Here is a 27,074-nt window from a genome sequence, read left to right on the forward strand (position 1 = left end):
CAGGAGTATCCACCAAGCATCTTCAACACCTCGCTGAGGTGATCAGGACCACAATTCCTAGAGCTATCTAGCGGTTTGGTTTAGATAGAAGATTCCCACTTAGAGTGAAATCTAATTGGGGCAGAAGGCCAGCACATGGGCCTACACACCATTAAAATCCTGCTGCAGGCATAAGAAAGACTGAAGGGGTTCCTAGAGCTTGCGCTGGCCCTCTGCAAAGGGGCATGTGTCACAGTATGAGTCAGTGGGACTGCCACATCAGTAAGGTGATGCAGGATCAGGCTGTAGCTTGAATCCTGAAGTGCTGAATCTCTCACCTTAAAATGAAGGATGTTCTACTCCTTGCAGGAGTGAGCCTGTAGGAAGCCAGAAGCATGAGCTGTTCTCCAAAGAACTTTTGTCTTGAGCCTCAGCTATGCATTAAGGATCTTCTTGCTGATGAAATCCTGTGGCAAGAAGCATCATCTCTACAGCTATAGTGTCTACTATTCACCATGGCTCAGCCTTATAATGGAGCCTGTGGTGTTCTGTCCATTAAGCCATGGAGAGCTTGTGTTTAATTATTAAATTATTTCTTATTTCACACATTATGTAACATAGCAACACGAGCCTTCTGTTGGCTGAAGCCTGCCACTCAGTTCTGCCCCTGCAAGCCAAGGCCTTGCCATCGACAATGGAGTCTAACCTTGGGTCTCTGCAGCCCATCTCACATCCTTGCATAACAATAACAGCTGCTCAGCTCGGTTCCCTGGGTTGCAACCTTAACTATGGAGCGACTGCTGTCTACAGAGATATTTAATTAACAGGACCCCTCAGTGTTTAGGTCAGGGGATCAGAATGGGTGCTAAGTGGTGTTGGTGGCCGTTGATGTACAGGAGGCCACACTAAATGATCTGGGGGTCCCTTCTGGCCTTACATGCTGTGCTTCTATGCCTCAAATATCGAGTTATTCACACTGGGCAAAACTATTGATTGCAGTAGGAGCAGGGTCAGGACCTTGTTATTCATTCCAGTCGTCCTAAGAACCATCCTCTTCAGCAGCTGTCAGGGCACGTGACCAGGAGTACCAGACCTATGAGTATCCACATTGTTCCTCACTCTGAAGTCAATACGAAGCCAGTGGTACTTTATCAGTTACAGCTGGACTTCTTTTCATACTGATGTCTTTGGTCACAACAAAGTTGGTATTCACCCACGAAAGCTCATGCTCCAATTTGTCTGTTAGTCTATAAGATGCCACAGGACTCTTTGCTGCTTTTTGGTCACCTAGAAGCCTTTGCTCCTGGCTGTGAATTCTCTGCTGGAAAATTTGGTCTGGCCTGACTGAAGACTTTTTCCTTATTTTCTTAAAGCCCGTGATGCTAATTAGAAGTTTTAACTGTTTTTCTGAACTGTTTTTTAGATAGCGAAGGCCTTAGAGAAAGCTGTTGCAAAAAGAACTATATTTAAATTATAATTGGTGAACCTTCTGCTCTCCAAAGCATTAGAAACTCACATGATTGGACAGGAATTTCTAAAGTTATTGCTAAAGAAACACCCCTCCTTTGTGTTCATCATGCTCCTTACGTTACACTGCTACATATCACATGAGCAAAGCCACATCTTCAAGATAAACAAAAAAGGGAACTAACTGCAAGATATGTTAAAAATATACATGCATCAAGGAGCAGCACAAACTTTGTATTTTTGTTGTTTGCTTTTGCACATTGTAGTCATAAAGATGAGGTATTTTCTCTTTTGTGTCTCCTGCTATGTGCAATGAAGAGAGACAACAAGGAGACATCATTCTCCACTGCCTAGCATCTTGTGTCTCCATCTACAGCTATACACAGTGAGTGCAGAGCACAGGTGAAAAGTACAACACAGGATGGAGAACAAAGAAGATTGAGGCCCTTAGCTATTAACACTTACCCAGGGTAGCATGATCTTCTAGAAAGCTATAAGAAGTTTGTGTATGTGAATGCAGGGAAGACAGAGTCATTGACTGATGGTATGGAGGTAGATTCCATGCATATTTAAAGAACAATTTACACTTGTCTTTCATCTCAAGTGGGGATCTGTTTTAGCCCTGTATTGAGGATGAGCAATGGCTACTCATTTGTTGTACCCAGGGATGAGGACTGGTGATGCCATATTTTCCTGTTGGCAAATCAGGGACATTTTTTTTATATCGTGGGGAGTTGAAGTGGCAGATGATGTGTTCTGAGAGGGTGGGGTAAGTCACTCCAGTCCTCTTGGCCAAGTGGGAACAGGCTTATCTCCCTGATTTGGGGATGGGTAGCTGGGTGGAGATGAACATGGCCCTACGTGGCGGTTGGGGGCTGCCAAGGTCTGGCTTTTTAGACATGGCAATGGGGATTAGTGCCATGGCCACTATGCACAAGACAAGCCTGAGTAAACACCTCAAACTTTGCTGATTATTTTACATAAAGAAGAGCCCAGTTATTTCTGCCACGGTCCGTATGCAGCGCCCAAGCCAAGAAAAGGGCTCTCAAGAAACAACAGGCCAAACAAACTGGGACACTGGAGGCTGCTAGGACCTAGAGGGGTCTGTGTGCAGGATGGCAAGGGTTTGCAGGGGTCTGGGGTGCAGGTCAGGGAGTCTAGGAGGAAATAAGCCTGGAGTGAGGTCTGGGGAGTAAGCATGGAGGGGATGAGCCTTGGGGGCAGATGGGGCTAGGGGTGAGTGAGCCTGGGGACAGGGCTGCCCAGGGCGGTGGGGGGGGGGGGCAAGTGAGGCAATTTGCCCCAGGACCCCAATGAGAATATAGTATTCTATAGTATTGCCATTTTTTTTTATAAAAGGGGCCCCCAAAATTGCTTTGCCACAGGCCCCCTGAATCCTCTGGGTGGCCCTGCCTGTGGAGGCAAGGAGACTGAACTGAGGTGCAGGAGGGACTGGGGGGCAGTGAACCTGGGGGGAGGGGGCATTTGCCTGGGGCAGAGAAGGGGCTGGGGGGCAGTGAGCCTAGGGGGAAGCGATGAGCTAAGGGCAGGGAGACTGTTGGGGAGGGCAGTGAGCTGTGGGGAGTGATGAGCTGTGGACTGGAGGGCGGGGGCAGTGAGCTGGAGGAGAGGAGGGGTTGGGGAAGCGATAAGCTGAGGTACCGGGGCTGGGGGCAGTGAGCCAGGGAAGCGATGAGCTAAGGCGGGGGTGGAGGAGGGGCTGGGGGGCAGTGAGCTGGGGGAGAGGAAGGGCTGGAGGCAGAGGGGGTGGGGCAGTGAGCCGGGGAGAGGCGGGGCTGGGGGAAGCGATAAGCTGAGGGGCAGTGAGCCGGGAAGGAAGTGATGAGCTGGGGTGGAGGAGGGCTGGGGGCAGAGAGCTGGGGAGAGGCGGGGCTGGGGAAGCGATAAGCTGAGGGGCAGTGAGCCGGGGGCAGTGAGCCGGGAAGGAAGTGAAGAGCTAAGGGAGAAGGGGGGGGAAGTGAGGTGGGGAGAGGCCGGGTTGGGGGGCCGTGAGCGGGGTGATGAGCTGAGGAGGGCTGGGGAAGCGATACGCTGGGGGCAGTGAGCCGGGGAGTGATGAGCTAAGGGAGAAGGGGGGGGGAGAGGCGGGGTTGTGGGGCAGAGAGCCGTGGGGGGAAGTGATGAGCGGGAGCCTGCGGGGGGAGGGGCCGGGATGACCCCGGAAGGGGGGCACCAATCCTATGACATCAATGGGGGAGGGGCTAAATAATATCACGTGACCCAAAAAAAAGGAGGCCGTGCGGCGCCTTAGCAACGATGTCTCGGCTCCGCCCCTTAGTAACTACTTCCCTCCTCGCCCCGCCCCGTCCTAACTCGAGGAAAGGTGACAAGCGACGCTCGCTGTAACGGACGCCGGGTGGTGACGTGAGCACGTACGGTGCGCGTGACGTGCTGCTCCCGGGCGGGCAGGCGGGCGGGGCCGGTTTGAACGCTGAGGAGACGGGGCAGAGCGGGGGTAGGTAACGGACTCGGGGGCCGGGCGGAGGCGGGCGGGCTGGGAGGGCGGTGGGAGAGGGGCCGGCAGGCTGTGAGGGGCCGGCACGAGGCCCGGGGTGGGGCAGGGCCGGGCCGGCCTGCGATGGCAGCTGCTCCCCTCCCGGGACACGCGTGTGGCCGCCCAGCGGGCAGGGCTGGGCCGGGCGGGGGCTGCAGTGGCCGGGCCCTGCGAGGGCTGGGCGGTGTGGGACCCTCCGCCGCCGCCTTCCCTGCAGGCTGCCCCTGGGGGCCCGCGCCGTGGGCTGAGAGCTGAGAAGGGTGCGGGGCGGCGGGGGTGGGGGGGGCAGCACAAATTACATCACGTGTCCGTGTGAAAAGGAGACTCTGAGTGGCTCTTGCTTTTTGCTGCGGTGACTCCCTGAAGGTTTGTATTGGGAAACTAGAGGGTGGCCACTGCTTATAGAGGTTGGTGGTGAGCAGCTTCCCTGAAGAGCGGTTTAATATTCTGTGGAATGGTTTAGTGGCCTCAGCCCTCTGGAGTGCACTAGCTATAATCCACTAGAAACCTGCCTAGTAGTATAGTGGACTGTCCTTTTTGGCACTCTTAGGGAAGATGGACAAGAGGACTGAACCGGCTCATTATAGAGGTGGTTCCTTTAGGTCAGGGTGGAAGCATACTAGGGGAAGTTTCGGTTGCCACTACCTGAGCTGTCTTCCATGTCCTTCACAAAATACTAAATCAACTACTCTCTGCTTCTGATGATGTGGGGTACTTCCAGCAGCTAGTTCTGTTACTTGGCAGTGTTAGAATCTGCTCTCTGTAGCAACAGGAGGGTGTAAATCCGGGTGTACACTACTGTTCTAATGAGTCAAGTCTGTAGCAGATCATATTCTAACCATACTTTAGTATGAAACTTTCATCTGTGGTTTCTATCTTTCAGAAAATGGCAGTTAATGTGTATTCTACTTCAGTGACCAGTGATAACTTGAGTCGACATGACATGCTTGCTTGGATCAACGAGTCTTTGCAGTTGAACCTGACAAAGATTGAACACCTGTGCTCAGGTAAGAGGGCTGATGACAGGGCACTGCTAGGGGTTTTAAGCACATCTCTCTGATGGTGGCTATCAAAAGGTTAATAAGTGTGCAAAGTGACTGCAAGTATACAAGATATAGTAGTCTGTCACTGGGATCTTGCTTGATTTGAGACTTGCTAACCTGAACCCCAAACTATAGCTCCGAGTTGTGAGTACAAAGGATTGCTTCTATAGCTTTGTGGAACTTGAAGACTGCCTTAGAACATAGCTTTGAACTTTCAGCTCATTGCCTATTTCTTTTGACAACAGGGCTAAAGCTGGAAATTGTAAAACATGGTTATGATATGCCTCTAAACTGCCATAACTACATGGTTGGTTAAAATCCTAGTATAGACAAATCCATAGTCAGAGTTAATCTGTCATCTTGCATTAAAACTTGGCTGTGAAACTGTCGCTAAAACCCTTCATTTAATGTGAAAGGTGTATTTTAAGATACAGGACAAAAGTTCAGGAAAGGGAGAATAAAGTAATATCATTGGTGTGGAGAAGGGAAATTTCCTGGGAGAAACTGAATTCTAAAGAAGGAATTGAAATGGCTTTCATGGACAGGAAGTAGACTTTCCAAGCATCTTTCCATGTCAACACGAGAGAAAGATGGAAACTAGATTGTGGCCATCGTTTATAAATGTTGGTGGTGACCAACTTCTCTGAACAGCTGGTTACTAAAAAGATGAAAAGAAAAGTAAGGTGGAAGGCCTGGGAGGAGTTTAAGGATTGAACTGGGACAGCAGATGGGTAGGACTTTGAAGATGAGGTCAAGAAGCTCTGACTTAATGTGGTAAGGAGGCAAAGCCAACAAGGGGATTTGAGGTGATATAGTTGGACTTGAGAGGCTTTTGATATGGTGCTGTTTTGGATAGACTTGGAGGGGAAGAGAAGGGTTATGGTACTGAAGAGTTACATTTTAAAGGAATTAGTTGTGAAAATTGAAACAAAAGGGTGTCTTTTGATGCTGATAAAAATGAACTAACAGACCTCAAGACAGGATATGGGGAAGGGAAAAAGAGTTGAAGACTAAACCAAGGTTGTGAGCATGGGACACAGGAAAAGTAGTGGTAGATAAGGAAGGTGAAGAGGATCAGGAGAAAATAGTTCAGTTCTAGGAGGTGAGTTTGAGACAGTGGTAGGACATCCAATAGGTGGGAAGCACGAAATTTCCTAGGTTGACAAAGGAGGTGCAGAAGTTGAGGTACATTTGGGAATTGTCAGCAGAGTTTGTGTCTGAATCCATGGAAACAAACTAGTACAGAGAAGTAGAAAGGCGAATGAGGTGCTAATTTATAAGATGCAAAAATGGTCAGCAAGGGTAGAAAGAACCAAAAATACAGAGTTACGAGAACCAAAGAGCTGAGTTACCCAGTGTCTAAGGTTTTAAATCAAAATAAGAATACTTTTGGATTGCTGGTGACTTTCATTTAGGACCAGAGGATTTGGAACTCCCTGAGGACTTTGCCTTGAGGAGTGAGAGAACCTACATCAGCTTCTGCAGAATCTTGATTCATTTTTACAGGTCTTAGATCCTACCACTCACAGTTGCAAAGAAATACTTTCAAATGTATACTTGCTATAAACTGCGTAGTGTCACTTTCCGGTGTTTGCAGACAGACCTCTCCACTGCTGCTGCTCATTTCTCTACAGAGTGAAATAAGCAAGATGAAACAGCTTCACTGCTGTTCCATGAAAACTGATTGGTCATGTCAACTTCCTGGGAAATGTCTTGAGCTTCCAGCAGAGGCAGACACTGGAGTTATTCACTGAATAGGGGAAAAAGATGCTGGAGGATTCAGTTGCAGACACTTCTTTCCTACCTTAATTTCACTATCAGGAGGCTGTGGAGAAGGGAGAAGAAGCTCTCCTCCAATAACAGGAGGAGACGGTGGGAGCCCCCAAGCAGGAACAGCACCCTGATTGAATTTCCTGCATTCTCCACCTTCCTAACAGCTGCAGGCATGACTAGACCACACATTAGGACTGAAGGCAAAAGGGAACTTGGAATTCTATGTTCTTGGCAGTTAAACAGACTTCTTACAAACGTTCCACAAAAGTGTACCACCTGTCTTGGTATGACAGGTCAGGGTGTTTGGCTTCTGTTGCCACCAATGAATGTGGACGTGGACTCCTCTGGTATGTCAGGAAAAAAATAACTCCTCTAAGATAGGCACCTACCATGTATGTGGCATGAACTGTTATAGCTAGTTAACCTTCCAAACCTATTACTAAATACATATTACCTCTGCAGCCAACAATAAGGGCTGGAAACTTTTTTTTAAATTAAAATCTTTGCAGAATCTAAGATAATACTTGCTGGGGAAAGAATTCTATTTTTTTCTGAGTGAGTGGATTCTCCTCCCGCCCCTCCCCTCCCCCCAAGTTCTAATTGTAGTTATGAGGGGACTGGAAGGGAATGAGAGGTCTTTGAGGTGGGTGGAATGAAGCCCTGGCTTTTTTGTTACTTTTATTATGTCTGGATTTTTGTTAGGGAGTGAGGATTGATATGGCCTTTTAACTCCCAGGGCATCAAGAGCTATGGATAAGTGCTGTTTGTTTTATTTATTTATTCATTCTAATTTCTAAAATAATCTTTAATTTATTCACTAGGTCGAGAACTAAGTTTTCTTGCCTAGCTGAATGACAGGTTATCTATCCCGTGCAACCACACTGAGTTTATTGTTGCAGGCATGTCATGGTGCAGATCTTAGTTACATGTCCAACTAGTATGCTCACTCAGTGAGTTATGGAGGCAATGTTATAAGGGTTCAAATCATAACAGGGACCATCTTATATCCTTCATATTTCCTCTCTTGCAGTAAATAGTCTGCCCAGAAGTCTCTGCTTCTGACTGACTTTGAATAAGATGTTGTAGCCATGTTGGTCCCAGGATTTTAGAGAGACAAGGTGGGTGAGGTGTAATGTCTTTTATTGGACCAACTTCTGTTGATGAACGAGACAAGCTTCTGAGCTACACCTGAAGAAGAATTCTGTGTAGCTTGAAAGCTTCTCTTTTTCCCCAAAAGAAGTTGGTCCAATAAAAGATACTACCTCACCCAACTTCTCTTTGTATAAAATGGCTTTATGGAAACATTCTGTTTTTTCTTGGCAGGTGCTGCCTACTGCCAGTTTCTGGACATGCTCTTCCCTGGTTCGGTAGCACTCAAGAAAGTGAAATTTCAAGCAAAGTTGGAACATGAATACATTCAAAACTTCAAGATTCTACAAGCAGGTTTTAAGCGAATGGGTGTTGACAAAGTAAGCTGGAATTGTAATTGGTACTCCTTGCATTGGGTGCACGCAATTTAGTTTCAGGTCATCAGTACTGCCAGCTGCACAGCTGTATATGAACCCTATGGCTTAGACCTGGATTTCTGTTTACATCTAGGTGTCTGCCAATCATCAGCTTAGATGACAGTACTTACCCTTCCAACTTCCCCAAATTGGAAACTTTGCTGCTAGGTTTGGATTTCTGGCTCTTACTAACTGAATGAGTTTCACTACCTGAAACATACATGCTTGTTTACAGACCACTGTTACAACTCTTCTTCTCACTGCAGTTGAGCTTCCTGCTCTGTTTGTGCCAGACATGTGGCTACAACCAATTGGTATGGTAGTCCCAAGGACTGCAAGTTGTACTTCTTCCCACAAATTCCAAGCAGCTGTAGAGTAGATATGTGAAAGTGGTGCTTTCAAGCAATATCAGTACAAGGTTTCAGTATTAGCATGTCAATGTTATCTCTTATTTTGAGGGAACCTCATCTAAGGGTGAATAGATAGGCGCACTGCATGGGTATAGAGAATGGGCTAAGACTACTATTTAGTGTGATAACTGCATTAGTTTGTGCAGGTCTTGTCTAGTAAGAACTGGGCTGGACTGCTATGTCTCAAATCACTGACTAACCAGCAGATGGCTAGCCTTGGTCATTGCCCATTTGGACTGACCCCATACTGGTTGTCTATAGGGAGGTTTTTAATAATTCTCTGGCTTTCTTCTCGCAGGGTGGGGTGGGGGAGAGGGGGAACCACCCCAAAACTGGGTGTTGAGTGTGTGGGGAGGTGGGCCAACAGGTGAGACTTGGAATGAAGTTAAGATATTAGAGTAGGGAGAGATGGATGGACTTCAGCAGAGGAGGAACAAATTTGACATTGGAACTCATTGCAGAGATTGCCTAATGGTATAAGATGTGATAGTCGCCACTCAACTTTAATGGTCCAACTATCTCTCCATTCCAACGAGTGGAGAAAAATCTTTGACCACTCCAGTGTTTAAATACATAAGAGAAATCTTCCCTGGACTTGGACCACAGATTGTGCTCAGGATTGTGTAAATGCAATCTGTCACTTTGTAGAGCTTGCTCTTTGCTCTCAGAATATTTCCCTCTGTTTAACCAGCTTTATTTCCCCCTCCCCCAGATAATCCCTGTGGACAAACTAGTGAAAGGAAAATTTCAGGACAATTTTGAATTTGTTCAGTGGTTCAAAAAATTTTTTGATGCAAACTATGATGGGAAAGAGTATGACCCTGTTGCAGCTCGACAAGGCCAAGAAACAGCTCCAGCACCCACCCTTGTTGCTCCAGTACTGAACAAACCCAAGAAAGCTCTCAGTTCCAGCAGTGCAGGTAAAGGAAACATTGAAGGTCTTCTGAAAGTCTTTCTAATTGATAAGAGCTTCAGTAACCTAAATAGCAAAACTGACTCATTGCTTAATTTCAGTGCATTAAATTGTGGTAGTTTCATAGCTTGCTTCTATTTTACAAAGATTCCAATCTCTTAAAACACAGAATCAAATCGTGATACATATGCCTGAGATCACACTGTAGTGCTAAACTTCTTATCTCATGGAGGATAGGAAGCTCTTTTCCGTGTGAGACACTTAATCTGTAGGTTTGGCATGGCAGGCATCTTCAGGTCAGATAGTGTGTAACCATTAGAATTGCTATACCTCTTCTAGATGACAGTTACCTGGGAGCCACAGAAATGAAGGCTGCAAGAACAGATGCTTCTTCCTTAAAGAAAATGGCGATGATTGGTACCAACACTCTTGCCAGGGAGAAGGGACACTTCACATGGGGAGCTTGGGGCATTTCTTGCTACATTACGCTGGCTTTCAAATTCTTCACTGTTCTATCTAAGCATGGATGGAAATAACTCCTATGGGGACTTGGTTCTAAAAATGATTAGGCTAAGAATTAACACTGCATCTTACCTTCTAGCTCCTCAGAGGCCTATTGTTACTCAGAGAACCACAGCAGCTCCTAAAACTGGCACTGGAATGGTTAAAAAGGCTCCCGTAGGAATAGTAGAGGATGAATCAGCAGAGCTGATCCAGCAGGTGAGTGTTAAACCTGTGGACTGTCAGGTGAAGTGAAAGTGCTTTAGATTAATCTACATGAATCTTTATTTAAGTTAAGAAATGACTGGGTCTTGGAAATATAGCAAATAATTCAAATTCCTTTTGCAGCATGGCACACACACACACTAACTTAAATCTATTACGTGCTGATACTTCATCCTGCAGCGCTGTTGCAGATATCTAGCAGCATTGCAGTTAAACTATGAACGGCTGTTGCTATGCTGCAGTGTGAGATGTCATGGGTCACACTGTTAGAAGCTAAACTGACCTCATGTAAATGGTAATTTAGCCTCTAAAAGAATAAGCCCTGCAGACATTTGGGTTTTTATCTGTATAAAGTAGCGATCCCTTAGCATTAGCAAAGAGAACCACCCCTCGTGTGAATTGGACGTCTAACACAGAAATAGAACATATGAGCTAAATTGAGTGTCAGTAATAGACCAGTGCAGGTCTTGATTATTCCCAAAGTGCTCTCATACATCACAAATATCTGCTTTTTTTGTGAACTATGAGAATCTTGCTTTCTGAGTAAATGCTTTGTGCACTTCTCTCTGGTGGAGAAATGATCATGTGTGAATATCTTTGGCAGATTAATGTATTGAAACTTACTGTTGAAGATCTGGAGAAGGAGAGGGACTTCTATTTTGGCAAACTGAGAAATATCGAATTGATCTGCCAAGAGAATGAAGGGGAGAGTGATCCAGTGTTGCAGAGGATTGTGGAAATTCTTTATGCAACAGATGTAAGTCTGCCTTTACATAAACTACTAGTTGGCAAGCGGGCAAATTTTCTCTAACTAGAAGTCTTCCATGGGGCCAATGTCCAATCTTGCTTGCTTCTATGTGCTTTGGGGCAGGCATCTTTTGTACTAAAGCTCTAGATAGTATCCTTGTGGTTACGCCGGAGATTGTCTGAATAGAAAACTGCTTGAAATTCCGTGACAACTGGATCCAGGATCTGAGAGGAAAAATCTTTCTGGTATCATAACTGGTCTTTCATAAGTGAGTGTATACCTCCTTGACAGTATCCCAAGTAAAACTGCAGGGAAGGGTATGTGCAACCAGTTGGATCAGTAGGCCTGATTTGACACCTGCTTCCATTAATGTATTCTTTCTTTCCCCCTTCAGGAAGGCTTTGTGATACCTGACGAAGGAGCACCACAAGAGGAACAAGAAGAGTATTAACAGTCCATATACTGTACCAGCAGAGCAGGAACATCAGAATTCTTTGCCCCAAATCATGTGCTTAACTGTAAAATACTCCACTTTATTATTATTAGAGGACTCACTGGTTTCTTTTCATAAGCAAAAAGTACCTCTTCTTAAAGTGCACTTTGCAGAAGTTTTACTCTTTTCCAATGGGTTTGAGTTAGGAGCTCTTTTTCACTTCGTAGCAGAACAGTATTAACATCTAGTTGGTATATTTAGGGAACAAGAGGTTGAATATTTTGATGCTTGCTGTGGAATTATTTGGTTGTTGGTAAAACATTGGTTTGTGGAAAGTCTTTTCTTCTGTACCTTACTGAGGTGGAGTGTGTAGTAGAGAAACTAAACACTGACTCACGGAAAGATTGTGTTAATGTGAAATTGCAGCAGAGAACTTTTAATAAAAATGCCTTAAGAGTATTTAAAATATGCTTCCATATGCCAAATTATAAAGTAATGTGACAGGAGATTTTATGTGCTTCATACTGGGGTTAGAAAGTGTCTAACTTACACTGCTGTCTGGGAGGCCTCGTGCGGCATAGTGACTACTCAAAAGGGGCTAGTAAAATAAAACTCCCTCCCTGTGTAAAGCCGCTCACTAAGTGGTTAGTTCTCAATGACAAAATAGGCCTTAATGCTGCTTGTTACAATATTGGAGTGAGTATGAAGAGCTCAGACAAACAGGTAAAATTATCTTGAGTGCTAAATCCTTCTCTGGCATTGTGGCTAACAACTTTGCCAAACTCATGTACTATATTTTCTGAGAACATGGATCTAGTCGTATTGCCTAGAAGGTTCTTCAAAAGTTTCTCACTTCACTCTCTGGATCATTTTTCTACTTGTCCTGTCTCCCTTTATTTTTGTGGTGTCCTTTCTGGTATGTTTGTTTCTGGTTTCCTCTTCTCTCCCCCATCCTAGAGTACTGGTTAAACCAATGGATCTAATAGAACTTGCGTTATGCAAGTGTCTCGGTTGTATTAAAGGGAGTGAGTGGGTTGAGGATATACCTATTTTGTGGCTGTTGGGAAGTCTTCCTCAGCCCTTGGTGTATCTTAATAGTGATACTTGCCAGTACAGTAACCTTCTGGGGACAAAACTAATGTTAGCTAATAAAAAAGCTAATGTTGCAGAAAATACAGTACCCAGACTAACTTAATATTAATATTTAAGATACTTTATTCTTGAACTGTCCCTTCCTTTGCTATCAAGTTCCTCTCATTGCTGTTTGTGTTTGGCAAGATCCCACAGGACATCTGATCCACCCACACTGAGTCTAATCAGTCCTGATGTGCTTGTATGCATTTGTTTCTGGTTGTAGCTTGTCCTAAAATGTGTGTAGAAGGCAAGCATTTATTGTAACTGTTGTGTAGTGCATGAATCTTTGTGAAATTCAGAGGAAAACCCAATTTCAGTGAATGCCAAAAAAAAAAAAAGCAAGTAACTAGCCATTGTTTAAAATTCCAGTGGTGCTATTTCTCTTGTGGCCTTCTAGACTTTTGTTGCCCTAAAATTCCATTTTACTGAAAAACCATATTCCACCTGGATTTTTCTTGACAGGGTTTTTTCTACTTTAAGCCGTTTCTAAATAAAGTTCTGTATTTCAAGAGTGTCATGTCTTCTGGAGTCGTCATGTTCTGGGGATATGATTAGATTAAGCAAAGGATCCTGGTATTTTCAGTCTGAAGCTACACAACTTGCAACATTGGCCTTCATCCTCCAGTCATAGCTCCTTTCCTCGCTCAAATTACTGCTGCAATAATTTTTCTTGGGACTCCCCTGTATTCTGTTGGGAGAGAACTTCTTTTCGTATGTTAGGCTTACAGTGACTACAAATCATAGTTGGACTGTAGGTTTCCCCTTCCTTTGGTGTAATGTAGTGGTGCACTGTAACAGCAATATTGGTCTGTTTTTCTTTGTATCTGACTCGTGAAGTCTAATGCATTGCATTACTAGAACACCAAAGTTAAAAGAATACCATGTTTTTGACCTTAGGTTCTGTCACCAGCTCTGAGCAAACATAATCTCTTGTAATTTAGTCATCTTGTTAAGCTTGCCGTAAATTTCAGTGAGCCAAGCTTTAATGTTAGACAAGAACTAACTAGCTTCTGCAGAAACAAATGCTAATGTGGCATGTCTAGCCTTTTAAAAGTTCTGACAAATCCCCCAAAGTCTTGCCAGTATTCATGCTGGCAAACTTTGGAATGGTCCATCGAAGTCTTATCCTAAGGAATAGTTATTAATGGCAACAAAACTAGTACTGCAGTGTGAAAGTGCATTGGTAAAATGAGGTTTTGATGCACATAAAATCTTCTCTACCATTACTTATTTGGTATTAGGTGAAAAAATTACCATCTTTCAACTGCTGATAACTGTGTATATCACTCTGTTATCCTTTCTGCATACTCAAGGCAAAGTAGCAACATGTGGCTTGTGTGACCTGCCATGGGAAATAACATTTTTAGGCTTTCCACATTTTGTAAAGGGTCAGCTACGTGCTATGGATCATTGTGGTTTCACCTTTGTATTGCAAGATCCCACCTGGTGAGGAGCGAGGATGGATCCATGTTTACCATGACACTAGATGAGTTGCACTGTGATCAATTTGACCTCTGCTTCTGCCAAAAGCAAACAAATCTCTTAAGCTAAAGGGGAGGGAATGATGGGAATTGTAGAAATATTACTGGTGCTCCTTGACCACAAAATTGACCACAACTCAATGTGGAAGCTTTCAATCTTGCAAGTCAAAGTCCTGTGAAATTTCAGATTGCTGCATCATTCTCTAATATACCAAGAAATGACAAGTCGTAAATAAAATTTGGAAATTCATAATACAGGTAACTTATTTACAAGTTTGTATCATAGACTTTTTGGGCAGTCTTTTATAATTTCCTTGCTGGAAAGCAGATAACCAGAATAAACTTAAAACTCAAGTGGCTACTCTGACCTGGTACAGCATTGGTTGATAGATGTTAAGTGCTTTTCTGCTGGAATGACTATTTCAGAAAACAACCAACCTTTCTTAGATTTAGTTTGATCGGTTATCTGAAACAAACAAGATAGAACAACCAAAAGCTTATATCTGTCTTTCTGCACCCAACGTGTCTTACAGGTGTGCACTCAGATTTTTTAACTTAATTGTTCAATCTTTTCAAAATTCCTGGTTTGCAATGACAATTCTTACTGTAACTGTTAAAAGGCTCCAAATAAAAGCCAAGAATTTACATCACTCATTTGTCTATTACTATTTAATGTGACCACTGTTTAATGTGACAAATGATACCCTGTTGTTGCTTTTGATGTTAGAGAACACAACACATTTATGGAATTGGCTGAAGTTGAACTAGTATTTGGGGATCCTCTTAGCCTGGTGATTTGAGCCCTGCTGGGAGCTCGGAAGTAGTTCTGATCATAGCTCTCTCCTGCCTCTCCTGTGCTTACTAAGATGGGGTTATATCTCAGAGGGTTTGAGGATTAGCTGGGAATTGTTTGTACAGTGCTCTGACTAGAATTATGTAAGTCTTCAGAACCCAGTTTAAAGAAAAATGGCACTATGCAATGCTCTGTGAATTTCTGAGCTTAGTAATGACAATTATGCAGCTATTCCGTTCATTCGTGTAAACAGCTCATCTACACTTGTGCAATTAAGAACCTTGGCCCATTGTGCAGGAAACTCTTAAACTGTAGTCAGATTGCTTCTACAGCACTGAAGGCATAATGTGTAAGTACTGAAGTCTTCTAATACTGCCCACGCATGGGCTGCAATACATCTACTCTGGCAGAATGGGGCTCTTAAACAGATGCCTGCCATGTGGATTATAGTCTTGTGATATGTAGCAGAGGATGACAGCAGCCCACCTAGTCATTGTAAGATAAACTCCTGCATTTCGGTTAAAAGAGGGTGCCAGTCCCTTGTTTCTGAAAATTGCTTGACTTTCCAGAGCAGCTTCATTATATTGTTACAAAAGATGGCAGCAGTTTGTATGTAACTAAGAGCAAACTGAAGTCTTAAATGTCAGAGACCTTCCAGAGCAGCATAGCTTAGATGTGATGCTTTCAGCTTAGAATTACCAGGTATAAAATCATGGCTGAGGTTTTTTTTCCTTCTCCTTTGCTGCTTTTTCTTACAAGTTGGGTGGTATAATTGATTCAAAAATTATTCTCTGAGTTCCATCTTTGAAAGATAACTTAATTTTTCCCTTTGCAGATCATCTTTGGGTTTTGACATATGAAGATTCGAAAGGACTTAAAAACCGGAGCTCTTACCCAGATAAATTATGTGTTGGTGGAGGATCCCTAATGGCCTGTATGCGTTCTTCTGCTTTTCTCCCTTCCCTGGTTATAGGACTCTTCTCAGGATTAGTGCAGTGTCTGTGTCTTGCGCTCCCTGTGTTATGGTGGAAGAGCTTTATGAAAGGTGCTGGTCTAGCAACACCTCTTGCTCATTAACAATTCCTGTGAAGTTAGGATTGGTGCTGGGGGCCCACGATTGGATTCTGCAGCCACTTGTTTTATTAGATGGGGGTAGTTTCTGCCAGCTGTGATGACCAAATAGAAATTTCTCTGCTTCCTTTACTATGGTGGCATATTCCTATGAAAAGCCTTTGTTCTGTTATTGGATTGGTTCAGAGCATACTTTGTCCTCCTGACATTCTAGCTTTCTTTTTATGGGCTTCATTTCCTTATTCTCAATGGTGAACCTTGGTGATCTTCCTGCCCTGAGAGGGGGAAGCTTGGTGTTAGTAGTTGTTAGCCCTTTGGTCTCACAGCTGGGCAGTTTTTCTTCCTAGTGTGTGTTGAAAACTTAGGATAAAACATTTACACAGACCAGTCTGCTTTAGGGGTTCATTCTTAAGAATGGTCTGACCCAGTATGGCCAATGGTCCATGTAGCCCATTATCCTGTCTTCTGACAGTGGCCAGTGTCAGATGCTTTACAGGGAATGAACAAAACATGGACATTCAATAGAGTGATCCATCCCCTGTCACCCAGTCCCGGTTTCTGGCAAACAGGTTAGGGACACTATCCCTGTCCATTGACGGACCTATCCTCCATGAATTTCAGTTTTTTTTAACCCTATTATAGTCTTGGCCTTCACAATATCCTCTGGCAAAGAGTTCCACAGGTTGACTGCATTGTGTGAAGAAATACTTCCTTTTGTTTGTTTTTAAACCTACTGCTTATTAATTTCATTTGGTGACCCCTAGTTCTTGTGTTATGAGAAAGTGGTGTTTACTCATTCTCCACACCAGTCATGATTTTATTAGACCTCAATCTTATCCCCCCTTAGCCGTCTCTTTTCCAAGCTGAAAAGTCCCAGTCTTATTAATCTCTCCTCATACGGAGACATTCCATACCCCTAATCATTTTTGTTGCCCTTTTCTGAACCTTTTCCAATTCCAATATATCTGCACGCAGTATTCAAGATGTAGGTCTATCATGGATTTATATAGAGGTAATAAGATCTTTTGTCTTATCTATCCCTTTCTTAATGATGCCCAACTTTCTGCTTGCCTTTTTGACTACTGCTCCACAGTGAGTGGATGTTTTCAGAAAACTATCCACAACGACTCCAAAATCTCTTTCTTGAGTGGTAACAGCTAATTTAGACCCCATCATTTTATATGTATAGTTGAGATTGTTTTCCAGTGTATGTTCTCTGCACCTATCAACTTTGAATTTCATCTGCTGTTTTATTGCCAAGTCACCCATTTCATGAGATCCCTTTGTAACTCTTTGCAGTCAGCAACTACTCAAGATAGTAGTATGGTATCATCTGTAAACTTTGCCACCTCACTCTTTACCTCCTTTCCCAGATCATGTATGAATATGTTGAACGGTATATTCTCCAGTTGGGATGGGTGAAGAGCTTGGTATTTGGTGGTTGGAGCTGGAGATTGGGGTATGTGTGATGTCCTCAATAGCAATACCTTCCAAAAATTGGAGCGAGCCTGGGTAAAACCTATAGCTTTCATATTAGACAAGGGAATGGGAGCGTTAAAACTCATTTTGGAAACCCCCGCTTCACTCAAATAGCTGAATTAATAGTTGGAAGAAAAAAATCATTTGTGAAAAGGATGTGGGTGTTGAATCTTTATCTAGAGGCTAAGAACTTCCAAGGCACAAGTCGGCGTTGTCCGAGAAAGGCTTCAACCCAAACAAGTACAAAGCTAAATATTGATATTACTAAGGTGAAGGGAAAAACCCTTTGTTTAAGGTTGAAGCAGCCACCTTATTTCTACATGGTATAGAAGTAAAATATTGGCACAAACCCATTCTTTTCCTGCAGGCCATAGTGATGTGATCTGGAAGACACTGGTGTTTGTCAGAACACATGCTTGTCTCTTTAAAGCAAATTTTTCTCAGTCATTTAGTAAGCCTGGCTAGTTTTCAAACATCAGCCTTTTAAAAATCTGTGGCTGACCTGTCAGGAAATGTAGAAAACAGGAACTGAGGGTGCTTTTTCTGAGGTCTGCAAGAAATTTCAGCAAGGCCCCGGAAGAGTGATGTGCTTTTGCAAAGTAGCTTCATAAACTGGTTGCCTCTTAATCTTCCAGGAGCTCTCTGAATCTACTGCTGTTCTAATGGGAGCTACAAGAACAGTTATCCAGGAAGCTTTAAATAATGTGGGATTACATTCACATAGTCTCAATATAACCTCAACTTCATGATTCAATATTTTATATCAAATAAACAAGCAGCAGGTTGGCCTAAAATGGAGGGACAATTGAGGTGAGATCATCTCAACAAATCTAAATACAAACCTCATTTCAGCTTGGCTTTCTCAATCATCCCGTCACTTGGAGGTGAGGGGCGGGTTTAATGACAAAGACCAGTGGGAGTCCTGACTCTGGATCCATTGCAGAGACTGCTCTCCTATCAGCCCTTGAAAGGGGCAGGAAAAGGAAAGGATTTCTAGCCATAAATCCCTGGAAATGTTCCTCTCTTGTGTTCTATGGATCCTTTGTAGCGCCCCTGCCTAAAGTCATCTCTGGTGCGAACATGCACATGTGTGTGCTCCTTATGGAGCAATTGAAAAGGAATTCCCTCTCCCCATCCAGCTGCTCTGAGGGAGAGGGATAGAAATGGGCTGCTCAGTGGCTTCTTGGCATGGAGACCTCCATCCAGTCTTTCTAAGGAAGAGAACTCCTTCCAACAGAGACTGGGGAAAGCAGTCTGCCTGAAGTTCTGTGGATGAAGTCACAAATCCAAAGATGACATCATAGTTGAGTCTGTTGATGGTCTTGGGGTGGAAGTCGCCAGTGGATACACAGCAGGAACAGGGAGAATGTCTACTTCTGAGAAGCTGAGCAGCTCTTTGATGGGCTCAGAGACTCATAGGATTAGTATTCATCCCTCTGTGGCATGGTGAGTGATGAAAGACACGACACCCAAGGAACTTTGCTTTTCACAATACCTAGTTAATTTATTGGTGCTTCTCTGAGCCACCCTCCAGTATAGTAACCCCTTCTCTTAATCCATCCTTCCTCCTTGCTAGGATGATGTAATGAGTAAGTGTGTAAGTGCATTGAAATTCTTTCCTAATTTCCCCATCTGTGAAATGGGAATAAAAATGTGTCTATCTTCTTTGGGCATTGTAAGGGTTAATTAAAACTTGTAAAACAATAAGAGCCTGCACATGCAGCTCCAATTGACTAGCTGGACTTTCTGCATATGTCAGAAAATCAGCCTTAAATGACTTCAGTTCAAGGTGCTTAGCACCTCTCATGATCAAACCCTTCCATAGCTACCAGGATGTGAGTTCAGGATTACATAGCTCTGCAGTAAGAACTAATGACATCATAGTACCTAAGGCAGTATACAGAGTGTCATCTCCTACTTCAGGTTACACTAATTTATGCTGAAATTACTTTAATACAAATATTAATACCTGAATAGCCATTTTAAGGATTGAAAGGCTTGCAGCCTTATTAATGATTACAATCTCTCTCCCACCCCCAAAGCAAATAAAGCAACATTTTATCTGTTTAAAATTTTAGGGTAGACAACGATTCTGAAGATGAAGGAAGCTTTAAACAGTATCAAATGGGGCAAAAGGTAAATGAGCAGTAATGCTATTGATGGACACAGTGTTATATGAAAAAAGGCTGTTATCAGGTGTTTCTAAAATGCAAATGGAGCAGGATTGATGTGGTGGTCTTATTTTCTTAACTGTACATATCCATATTTTGGAGGGTTAAATCATACAATATCAAGGCTGGAAGGGACTTTAGGAGGTCATCCAGTCCAACCCCCTGCTCAAAGGGGGACCAATCCCCAGACAGATTTTTAGCCCCAGATCCCTAAACGACCCCCTCAAGGATTGAACTCACAACGCTAGGTTTAGCAGGCCAGTGTTCAAACCACTGAGGTATCCCTCCCCCCAAATGATAGCCTTGCTTCTCTCAAGTGCAGTATTCGGTGACCCCTCTAATATCTGCATCCAGCTATATTTTTTTTTCTCAGATTTAAATGACTTTAAGAACTGCTAGTCATGTTTTAATTTTTTTTAAAGCAAGCTTTAATGGTTATACCTTTACCTTAAGGTATCAGGTGGGCAAGGAAAATATTTTGTTTTAAAGTTGAAACTTACCGCAGTGTTCCCTGCTTTGAAACCCCAATGTGCCCAGTTCATCCTGGCTTTGGGGCTAAACTCTGTGCAGTTGCTGAGCAGGTGCAGGAAATGTTGGCTTTATGCTCATTTTGCACCTTTCCTATCCTGGACCAGCGAACGGCCTATTCAGCTTGCAGCACAGATTGAAACAGCCTGAGTGCTGTGCTGATTTGCACTCAGCTTGCCTGTGACAAATGGGCCAGCGTAGCAACTGGGAATAGACAGATCTTAGCCATGCCTGCCTGTTTCTGGGATTGCCTTTGCCATGCCCCTTGTGCCAGGGTCTCCTGCAGAGGATGGCAGAGAGCTAGCTATGCCAGCTGTACCCCAGCCAGCAAAGCCCTCTATGTAAAGTAATTGCTTGGTAGCCGCTATAAATTGGATCCTGTATTTCTTAAGTGATTTAAAATTAATGATATGGTAGTAATGAAATGGGGCTTAAGTGAGAGTTGTGGTGCATAAGACCTTGTGTGGGGTCTCTGCACTGTCATGGATTTACCCCTGTTGAAGTCCTTGGGGTTACTATCAATAGTGAGGACTATTTCCATGAACAAGAGGTTTCCAGAACTGGACCTTCAGTTTCTAAGGGCTTTTGGGCAGGGGCCATTTCTCTGCTTATCTGTATATGCTCTCATAAGGTTACTGCTTATAAGATGTTTACTGTCTTCCTGCTCTTGCCCCATTTATGTAAGACATGAGTAAAGAGGGCTCTCTTGGGTGTAATAAAAGCTCTGCACATGCTGTTCTTGATTCTGTTTTTTCAGATCACTGGACTTCAGAGCAAATCTGTCTCGAGCTGCTCATCTCCCAAACAGATACTGAGATTCCCAGAATCCACTGATACCTCCCGTGCACAGCAAGTTGAGGACCAGATCAATTATGAGCATTTGCAAAAATTGGAGCGATCGTTCCGGGAAGCCGACTTAGACAAGGGTGGAGGTGATAATGCAGCATTTCCCAAAGCATTTCAATTTCTAGATAACTCTGCTCTTTTGGTCACTTTTTTAGTTTCATAGCTATCTCTGTTGCTGTTAAGAAGCATGCAGTCTACACAACAGTATCCATCAGAATTAGCCCCTTCAGGCTTCATCAGTTACTTTGGACCTGATTTTTTCCACTGAAGAGATCTCCAGCTTACCTCTCACAGCAAGTCTATATCACCCATTCTTTGTGATAGCTTTGGGTTTCTGTATGGTGAAGCAGACACAGATTTCCTCTTCCTCAGTTGTTAGATGTAGGTTTGTGTCCCATAGTTCTATGGTACAGAAGTCAAGCTTAATATTCAGGAAGTCAGGAGAACAAATGTACCAATCTCTAATTAGGTTTGGTTTAAACAGGGTAAAATCACATATTGTAATAATGACACTAACACTTCCACAGCATCTTCCAGATGAAAATCTTGACTTTCTTGATGAGCGTAAGTTAAGCCTCGCATGGCTTCAAGTTCTGACTCCGGTTTAGACATTTAAGGAAAATCTTAGTTAGGGGCCCCTGTTCAAAAATCTGTTTGCCGAGGACCAGACTTTTAAAGAAGTTCTGCACTTCTTAGGTGCCTACCAGTGTTTGCAGTTACTGCAGATCTGCATGCGGATTGGGAAATTGCATCTGTAAACAGCTAATTGAGAAGCATTTGCACACATCGATGCGTTACTTACACAGTTGCAATAAATTGTATGAGCAAATTTGATACCCAACTGTGTGCCTTTTTGTATGCACAAATTGTTGAGAAATCTGCCCCCTTTGTGTGTTTTTGGGGGGATTGCTTTTGATGCTTAATTGCCATTTTGATGTGCTCTGTGCAGTCTATTTTTTCAATAGATATAATTATCTGGAAAAGTTTAGGGCTGAATATACTGTGCTTATTCTTCCAGGGCTGGATATTAAAGAGTTCCGCAAGGCAATGAAGATGATAATGGACAATATTACTGAAGAAGATATTGATATCATATTTATGAAAATTGACACTGATTGTGATGGCTCCGTGGGCTGGGTAATACTGTGCTCTAATCAAAGAGAATGGTGGTTGTGTAGCAGTTGCAAAAATTTCCTGATTTTTATTTACTTTGGTTTAATGTTGGGGGAAGGCAGTGTTTCCTGCTATTCCTGTTACCTTTGCCATAGTTCTTGCTGTATCTGTCAGCATCATAGAACTTGAGATAATTAATTCTGTTCTCCTTTTTATACTGTGCTAATGAAATTGTTCTCTCTCACAGGAAGAATATCTGAACTATATATTGCGAGAGTACAGAGGAAAGGATGACATGCTGAAAAGCAAATCTCCTCTGCTATTTCAGACACCCATGAAAATCATTCCAGTGTAAGCTCTTAGCCATTACTGTCTGAGGAGGAGTGATCCACATTAAAGTTGCTTGTATTAGTCTTCCAGTTTAGTGTGTTCTTGTGACATCCTAGCTGTGAAAAATTTCTTTTTTTAAAATCAGGTATTTAACAGCAAATGGCAAACATGTGCATCTTCCCATATGAAATTGGCTTAATAAATTAGCCTCTAATCATTTAAGGAACAACCTCTATTAAAGATTATAGCCTAGGTGAAATGGCTGCTTGAGATGAATTCCCATCAGTATTAATCAGTCTCAGTAGGATATTGTGAGTATAACTAAGGACGCATTAGATTATTGCTGTTATAGCAACAAACCTGAACATGAGAAACGACAACACTCCCTTCTCTGGGGGTCATTTAAAAGTGAGGTGTTGCCTCTTTCTCAGACCTGCCAGTGTGATACCACTTGGGGTTGATGCTATGATGAATACCTGAGAGCGAGTGTGGTGGTGAAATATGGCTAACTTCTCTTGCACACTTGCTTCTGACTCAATTTTGTTTGAACTCAAATCCTCTCTAGTCCAGCCAAAACTCTCCCCCCAGCCAATGTGTCCCCTTTCCTTCCTACCTGGATAGAGCCTGGGAATAGATGAGCTTTACAGCATGAACTGAAGGCTAGCAAATGCTGTGACTGGGGAAGCATGCTCCAGAGCCATGGAGACTCTGGGCTGACTTCAGTTTCTAGGGTGTTAAATAAAGGGACAGGTGGTCTTTTGTTGTCCAGGCCTCTCAGAAATGGGTGCACTGTAAATACTTCAGTTGTAGTGTCTCTTCTGATCTTAAACCTGTGATCATCTAGTCTGTCCTGTGTAATATAGGAGGTTTCAAGCTGCACACAAAGGCTCAGCCCATCTGCATTAAGAGTTTGTGGCTAGCTTAAAAAAACATCCCACATGATGTGTCCAGGTTTCAACTTCTTGCCACACATGCCAGTCCCTCCCACAGGTCTTTTTTCCTCTGTATGTGCTGTAATGTATCTTTGTGCTAAGGGGTTGGAGACATCACAGCGTGGACACCAGCCACCTTATAACCTTATAGTGTGAAAATCTCCTTCCCACTCCCACCACTTCGCCTTGTGTCTCTCGCCCTGGGGGAGGCTCAGACTTACTTAACACGCATCAAAAGCTCCTGAGCTCAGGGTTTCTAAATTCTGCTAAGTGCTTTCAGTCCCTGTGTTCCCCCCTGCTCTATTCCCGCCCTCTTACAGGCCCACCTTACCCTTCCGCTTCCTGACTGTTCTGCTCCATTTCTCCTATCTCACTCCTTCCCCTTGCTCAGGATCCAAGGCCAAGAAATCATCAAGGTGCAGTTTTTCCCAAGCCAGGGCCGGGCAATGGACAGGAATGAAAAGGCCAAGAAAAGTAGTGGTTGGAATCTGTCAGGGCGATTCCTGACGGTCAGCAGGGATGGAATCTTACTCTACTGGAGTGACACATTCAAACTGCTCCGCACTGTCCAGGTACATAGCTCATGAACCTGATCGAAATGAAGGGCTAGATTCTATCTAATCCACACAATCCAGGGCTCTCAACCTTTCCCAGTCCACGACACCCTCCCATTTAGCCATCTAGAAATGAGGTCGATGTGGCCTCCCTGGGAGTCTCAACCCATGCCTTCATGGAGCTTGTATTCACAGTGCAGATGTCTCCTTTGCGTATGTAGTGCTTGTTCTGCATGGGCGACGTCCCATTGCCATGAGTGGTGATTCCACAAGTGTGGATGCACCAGAGAGCCCCCCCCCCACTGCAGATGAGAGACCCACAGCGTGGCTCGGAGGGGAGAGTTTTGCCGATCATATGAAGTATTTCTAAATCACCAAATCACTTTAGTCAGCAGGGAGGCAGTGCTGTGTTACACTGGACACTGCTAGCACAGAGGGTGGGGTCAAAGCCTTCTCTTCTGGATTACCAGCACTCTCAAAAAACCTAATATTGAGGGCATATAAAGGGAAAATGTACCGTTTCTCATGGAAGGGATATTGTGCACTAATGTCCCTGGAGAATCTCTTTAAACAGAAGCACCTGGTCTCAGCTCAAGTTTTGATCTATCTGCTAAGTTTTGTCTTCTTATAAACTGAACATAAGATAATGAATGAGGGCTGGGCACAATAGGACAAGACCAATTAGACCCTTGAATCACTGAATCTTTCTACCATTTCAGCAGTAAAACTCTTCCTATTTAAAAATAAGTGCTGGTCTGGAGCTCTCATTCAGGGTGGAAAATACCAGAGCTGCTGCTAACTTAGGGGGAAATTCTCCTCAGGTCAGACAGCGAGCCCAAGGCCTATGCATTGCTTACATCCTGCTTAAGCCTGGTGCCATGGTAGTGCTTTATTACGTGAGCTCTGAGTGGGATTTGCAACTACTTTGGGGTTACTTGATTTTTCAGTGTATGTTTCCTCTTTGTGTAGCTTGATCAGTCTGGACGACGGCCCAGTCAGCAGATGTGGGTCACTGACATGGTGTGTCTGTCTAATATCAACCTGTTGGCGATAGCATCTACTGATCAGATTATTGGTAAATAGAGACAAATCATTCCCCATTGTGAAGATCTGGTCCCTAACCTGCACCACTGATGTTAATAGAAGCCTTGCCATTGACTGAAGTGAGCACGAGGTCCGCCACGTATGGATGTAGTAGCGTTGGTCAGTTGAATACCTGTTCAGCAACAGGCATGTTTGCATGGCAGAATGTCTAAATAAACACACATGCATATGACAGGTTCAAAAGGTCTATCTTTGCATGAACACCAAACATCAAGATGTTGATGCTAATGTTGAGATTCATGGGATTTCTCTTTGTTTCTGTTGCACAGAATTCTTTGATATCAGTGGCAACAAATGTGACAGGCTCTTTTCCCTTGTTGAGCTTGACAGCTGTGTTACGGCCTTGGATTACTGGTAGGTTACCTGCTTCTCCCAAGAGGCTGTTATCGATTTTAAAATACATAGATACTGGCATCACAGACCTATGGCTCCTCTGCTGTGCAAGGTACTTGAGAAATGACTAACCCTTATATTGTAATGAACTGGGGGATGTTCATGTGCACAGATACCCTCTACCGGACAGAGAGAGAACTGCTCACTGAATCACAGCCCCTGTACTCGCTAACACTTAAGGCCATGGATCCGTGCTCTTTGGAGTAGAAAAGATCTGAGTTCTATATCTACTGCTGCTGTGATGCTCTGAGTGGCCACCCTATATACTGTAGAGACAATGGCAAGTTGTGAGACGCCACAGATTTGTCACCTACATTCTTTTACTTTACATAGTGAGCCTCTCTCTCTCCTTTTCTATTTTCGTACTAAATAGTGTAGTGACAGGAGTTTAGGGATGTTCAACCCTAGTCTTTTGTTTTTTACACACACCTTTTTCAACTGCACATGAATCTTTTTAAAAACAAGAACGTGTTTTGCAAGGGGCATATGTTTTGTGTAGCTCCTCCAGCAGGCCTGACACTTCTGTGTCCCTCTAAGGACTCCCAGAGGACTCAATGTCACTGTCTCTGGTGTACTGCTTGTCCTGTCATGTATGGCCAGGGGACAGTGAATATCATGGACCAAGAATTATTCTTGAATGTTTTTCTCTTAGTTGCTCATGGGACTTCAATGAGCATTGGAGTCTACCAAAAACATGGCCAAGTGCAAAATCTATTGAATCCTCCCTCTTCCCCGTATTTAGGTTGCCTGGGTGTAGTGTTATCACTGGATAATTGCTGGAGTCTGTTTTAGGATATGTATCCGTAAAACTTTGTCAAGGGGGCCGAGTTTGGGATGGTCACTTTTATTAATTCAAATTCATGCTTATAATAAATAAATACTGTTGTATCTGAATTGCAGCTGTGTATAATAGAGCAACATTTCAGCTTTCAGATACTACCTAGGAATTTTTTTTCAGCCAATCTTAAAAAAAAAAAAGCTGCTTCCAGAGAGATGACAGGCCCTCCTTCCTACATGTGTCTTGTGCCCAGTGCATGGCTATGGTATTTAGATGTTCACTTTCCAAAGATGATTTCTCAAATAGGCTCTCCAGATCCTGCCTATGCATGCTCATATTGGCACTTAGGTGCATAAGATGGGTGTTCTGGCCCTGTTGGAAAACTGAGTTTTCTATTTGTGACGCCCACTAGTGTTCTAGTGTAATACTTGCCTGAAATGGCAATGTACATGGGGTCTGATCTGTTTTCTTTCCTTTCTCCCTGAGTCAGGACAGATGGGTACAAAGGAGTGTTTTGTGTTGGTGATGTGAAAGGAAACATTCTGATCTTCACCTCGCTGGATGTTGTAGCAAATGGGATCTTCAACGTCCGTCACTATATAACTAAGCCAGGTACAGATACGTTGTCCAAGCATAGCTATAATCACATGTTCTCCTGTCTGGTATTACTGGAGAGATGAGCGAGGACTGAGCATTTATCTGAATTGCCCTTCCTAGAGGAAGAGCAAATGTTACACATTTTACAAACACAGAGGTATTATGAGACTGACTTGAGATTTTATTGACTTCAGAGAGCTGCCAGGTGCTTTGCCCCTCTGAAAATGGCACCCTCCACGACTCATCCAAAGTCTCACA

The 27,074-nt window shown here is 43.6% G+C and overlaps 2 protein-coding genes and 1 long non-coding RNA gene across 9 annotated transcripts in view; 2 read left to right on the forward strand and 1 right to left on the reverse strand.

The window, feature by feature from the left end:
• The first annotated feature begins 3,766 nt into the window (after positions 1–3,766).
• On the forward strand, positions 3,767–14,777 carry MAPRE1 (microtubule associated protein RP/EB family member 1). Of its 4 annotated transcripts, none has more exons than XM_039497941.1 (8): positions 3,767–3,922; positions 4,845–4,968; positions 8,101–8,246; positions 9,405–9,612; positions 9,945–10,022; positions 10,207–10,325; positions 10,936–11,088; positions 11,474–14,777. In XM_039497941.1, the coding sequence occupies exons 2-8, from the start codon at positions 4,848–4,850 to the stop codon at positions 11,528–11,530; spliced, it is 882 nt and encodes a 293-aa protein (XP_039353875.1). In that variant the 5' UTR covers positions 3,767–3,922; positions 4,845–4,847; the 3' UTR covers positions 11,531–14,777. The 4 variants fall into 4 exon arrangements, with proteins under 4 accessions (XP_039353875.1, XP_039353874.1, XP_039353877.1 ...); XM_039497940.1 differs by having other exon boundaries at positions 3,768–3,926; XM_039497942.1 differs by lacking the exon at positions 3,767–3,922 and adding an exon at positions 4,077–4,327.
• Positions 14,366–18,682, reverse strand: LOC120380321. 2 transcript variants are annotated; one of them, XR_005587705.1, is made up of 3 exons: positions 18,313–18,682; positions 15,815–16,266; positions 14,366–14,593 (listed from the first exon to the last, which is right to left on the reverse strand). It is a non-coding gene; the product is annotated as an uncharacterized LOC120380321 (long non-coding RNA). The 2 variants fall into 2 exon arrangements; XR_005587704.1 differs by lacking the exon at positions 15,815–16,266.
• Positions 18,683–18,750: 68 nt separating this feature from the next.
• Positions 18,751–27,074, forward strand: part of EFCAB8 (EF-hand calcium binding domain 8) — a 41,857-nt gene continuing 33,533 nt past the window's right edge. For all 3 annotated transcript variants that reach the window (XM_039497932.1, XM_039497931.1, XM_039497933.1), the window contains exons 1-9: positions 18,751–18,916; positions 19,549–19,606; positions 20,927–21,101; positions 22,034–22,152; positions 22,376–22,479; positions 23,782–23,962; positions 24,914–25,019; positions 25,318–25,402; positions 26,710–26,831. In XM_039497932.1, coding sequence (XP_039353866.1) covers positions 18,837–18,916; positions 19,549–19,606; positions 20,927–21,101; positions 22,034–22,152; positions 22,376–22,479; positions 23,782–23,962; positions 24,914–25,019; positions 25,318–25,402; positions 26,710–26,831 — 1,030 coding nt within the window. In that variant the 5' untranslated portion in view covers positions 18,751–18,836. The remainder of the gene's footprint in view (positions 18,917–19,548; positions 19,607–20,926; positions 21,102–22,033; positions 22,153–22,375; positions 22,480–23,781; positions 23,963–24,913; positions 25,020–25,317; positions 25,403–26,709; positions 26,832–27,074) is intronic.

Source organism: Mauremys reevesii, linkage group 13, assembly GCF_016161935.1.
Source record: "Mauremys reevesii isolate NIE-2019 linkage group 13, ASM1616193v1, whole genome shotgun sequence".
Classification (NCBI taxonomy): domain Eukaryota; kingdom Metazoa; phylum Chordata; order Testudines; family Geoemydidae; genus Mauremys; species Mauremys reevesii.